We start from the raw sequence: 3,118 nt of genomic DNA on the forward strand, positions 1-3,118 counted from the left end.
TTTGCGATTGGAAAAATGCGTCTCTTGATCAAACGGAAATGCTTGGAAACAAACCAAGCTCTAGATCTTAAAAATGATTGTGACAAATTTTTTAGCCCTGCCTATCTGTGCTTACATAACAATATATTGAGCCAAAGATTTAATCAATTCATAGGTTTTATCTCTCAAATAACAAAGTCATATTCAAAAGAATGCTTAGAACAATTTGAAATCAAAATATTGAAAAACACTGTCCGTTTCTGATCAAGCAAAGTATTTTTTAAGGAATGGTTCATAAATAAATGAACCTAAATAATATAGTAAAATAAATAACCTAAATAAATAATATAGTTTCTTAATAATATTATATCGTTTATACAAATGATCATGATATCGCTTTTAGAGCAAATGAATATAAGTGAAGAAAACATATCTTCTGCGAAAGTTCTTACAGGGGTAAACTAGTGTTTATATAAATAAACTAATTAAACAATAACTCCCCTGTTTTACAAAATCAATATTTATTTCATTTTTAATAACAATATTAAGTATTCGTAAGTAAAGATATGACGCACTTTTTTGGTCATATGACTGAAAAATACAAACAACAATGATCACTTTTTCCTAATGTCCTAAAATTATGTCAGAATACGAAATTAAGAACAGGCTTTGGATAACATAGTAATATGAATTATTTATTTAATACAAAGAGATCTAGAAATTACATCTCAAGAAATCAACTTAAGTAAGGATACTTAAGAAGTTTGCAGCGAGCCCGAGGACAGGGCAAGCAGTTGCTTGTTGGGGAAATTCTCCAGCAGACGCAGCGATATCCAAGTGAGTATAGGGAAGCTTAGCTTGTGCCGAGTCGAGGCCGTGCTCGTCCAGACCAGAGGCCATGATGAGGAAGGCCGCCCCTCCTTGATGGCCCCGCGACGCGCTCCCCAACTGTACAACGTCTTCGCCTTCAGTTTTCCCTTTATATGCGTCGAAATCCTCTTTTCTTATAGTACTCACTTCGAACATATCTCCCAAAATTTCCCCACTTTTCTGTAATTGATGGGAAAAGGATAGAATTCTAGCTGGTCCATTATCCATTGCAATAGTGTAACCGGATCCAACTGTTCTGATAGCATGACCAGTGAGTGTCGCAATAGTAAATAGATGTGGGCCCAAAGACACTTGGGCTATCTCCTTCATGTAACAAACGATATCAGCCATCACCATTCTTCCTTCTGCATCTGTGTTCACGACGCGGACTCTTTTTCCAGCTCGTGAAGTGATGATTTCATCAGCAACGTATGAATTTTCACCACAACTGTTCCTGACTAAACCAAGACCAACGATTACCTTCAAGTTATTTGGCTTCAGGATACTGACAACTTTCAAAAATCCAGCGGCAGCGGCAGCACCACATTTATCCCTGCACATTCCAATCATGCCACCACTCACTTTAATATCAGTACCACCAGTGTCATATGTTACTCCCTTGCCGACAATTAGCAAAGTATCAGTGACACTCGAGCCCTCATAGGTTAGGTAGATAATTCTTCCTTTATGCCTTTCGATCACCGAAGCTGCTCTATTAACGGCAGAAAAAAGTGGATATTCTTTTTTAAGGGTTTGTTCATCACATATTACATCAATATTTACATTTCCTTCAGCTGATAAAGCTTCTTTCACATACTGTTCAACTCTTTCGGGCGTCATTCTTTCAGGGTCAGGTCCACCAATATCTCTTGCAACAACCCTACCAGTTTCCAAAGCAGTAGCCACAGAAATCAGCCTCGGTAAATCTTTACTGGCTGGGCTATGGACCCCAATCGTGTTGACCTTGGGATATTGCTGCGGACAGTCTTCACGATATTGAAGATTCACGTACAGCCATTCCATAACTCCAAGCAGTGAAACGAGTTGAGACTGAGGAAAAGGAGGGTAGCTACCAAGAACTATCATTGGGGACTTAAAACCTGCCTTTACAACTCTTGTTATCCCTTTGCGAGCAGCTTGAGTGAAGCACCTTACATCCTGGTATTCTAAGTCGATTAATCCTGTAGAAGAATAGAAAAGCACTTTTGCTGGAAGATCGATGCTGTGAACGCTGAATTCATCATTTTGTTCAACCCAATTAGCAGCGTCTTTGATAGCATCTTTAAGCTGCTGTGGAACTGCAGGATCTTCAAGTGCATTGTGAGAAATCAAAAGTATACTATCAAATCCATCGGCTGATATTTCTCCAACAGCCTGCAATTTGTAACCCAGGGACATGATTTAGTAGGTACAACTGCTAAAGAAACTATTTTTAATTTTCCATACCAAATAAAGCAGTAATTCTCTTTTGCTATTACTACTGTACTAATTCATAGTAATAATATTTTAGAAGCTTAAAACAAACATATTGCCTCCAAGGAAACACACTCGCTAATAACAATGAGTAATTTACTTTTAACCTTATTTCAATTCTCGCGTAGGTTAGTCCATATTTATTTTCAGTGGTTCTGAGAAAAGATTCTTGGCATTCCAACCATAGTAAAAAATGGTTGCAGCAATGTCAACAAACCTTTTCTCACCTCCTCGTTTAGGATTTGAACTGCTTCTAAGCCACTTGACGAAATCCAATATATAACCACATGTTCTTAATAATTAGAATTTTCATAGATCAAAATAAAAAGAAAAAAGGCTTTAAATGATATATATCTAATGTATAAGCTTATAAAATATATAAAAAATTATATCTAAAACATTTTAAAATTGATTTCCTTAGGGACCAGATTTTGGGCTTTATTTTGTATTCTGCATTCTTCACCCACATACAGCAGTCTTAAAAACTATGGAATTTATAAAACAGATTTTTAGAGTACAAATCAGTGGTTTCCGAACCATAGAATTCTGCGGACCACTTAACCATAAACTGAACAGTGTGCCGCCCAATCACACTCCACAGTAAAACCTCACAATAATATTTCTTGCCGAACCCTCCCACGATCCACCTAAGGCTCTCGTGACCCCCAACCACTGTTAAAAATAAAGGAAAAAACCACTTGTATACTCGGTGTTAATTGTTACGTATTTAATTAATTATCTCATGTAGGAACAAAGTTTATGGATATACAGGGAAACTTTGCATCAGTTTCAGAAA

The 3,118-nt window shown here is 36.8% G+C and overlaps 1 protein-coding gene across 1 annotated transcript; it reads right to left on the bottom strand.

Annotated features, from left to right (window-relative positions):
* Nucleotides 1–483: 483 nt before the first annotated feature.
* LOC106688472 (putative aminopeptidase W07G4.4) lies at nucleotides 484–2,598 on the bottom strand. Its single transcript, XM_014432952.3, has one exon. It carries the CDS (start codon nucleotides 2,245–2,247, stop codon nucleotides 721–723), a length of 1,527 nt encoding a protein of 508 aa, XP_014288438.1. The 5' UTR covers nucleotides 2,248–2,598; the 3' UTR covers nucleotides 484–720.
* Between the last annotated feature and the right edge of the window lie 520 nt (nucleotides 2,599–3,118).

This window comes from Halyomorpha halys, unplaced genomic scaffold, assembly GCF_000696795.3.
Source record: "Halyomorpha halys isolate HHAL.00 unplaced genomic scaffold, Hhal_1.1 Scaffold1136.1, whole genome shotgun sequence".
NCBI classification, from domain to species: domain Eukaryota; kingdom Metazoa; phylum Arthropoda; class Insecta; order Hemiptera; family Pentatomidae; genus Halyomorpha; species Halyomorpha halys.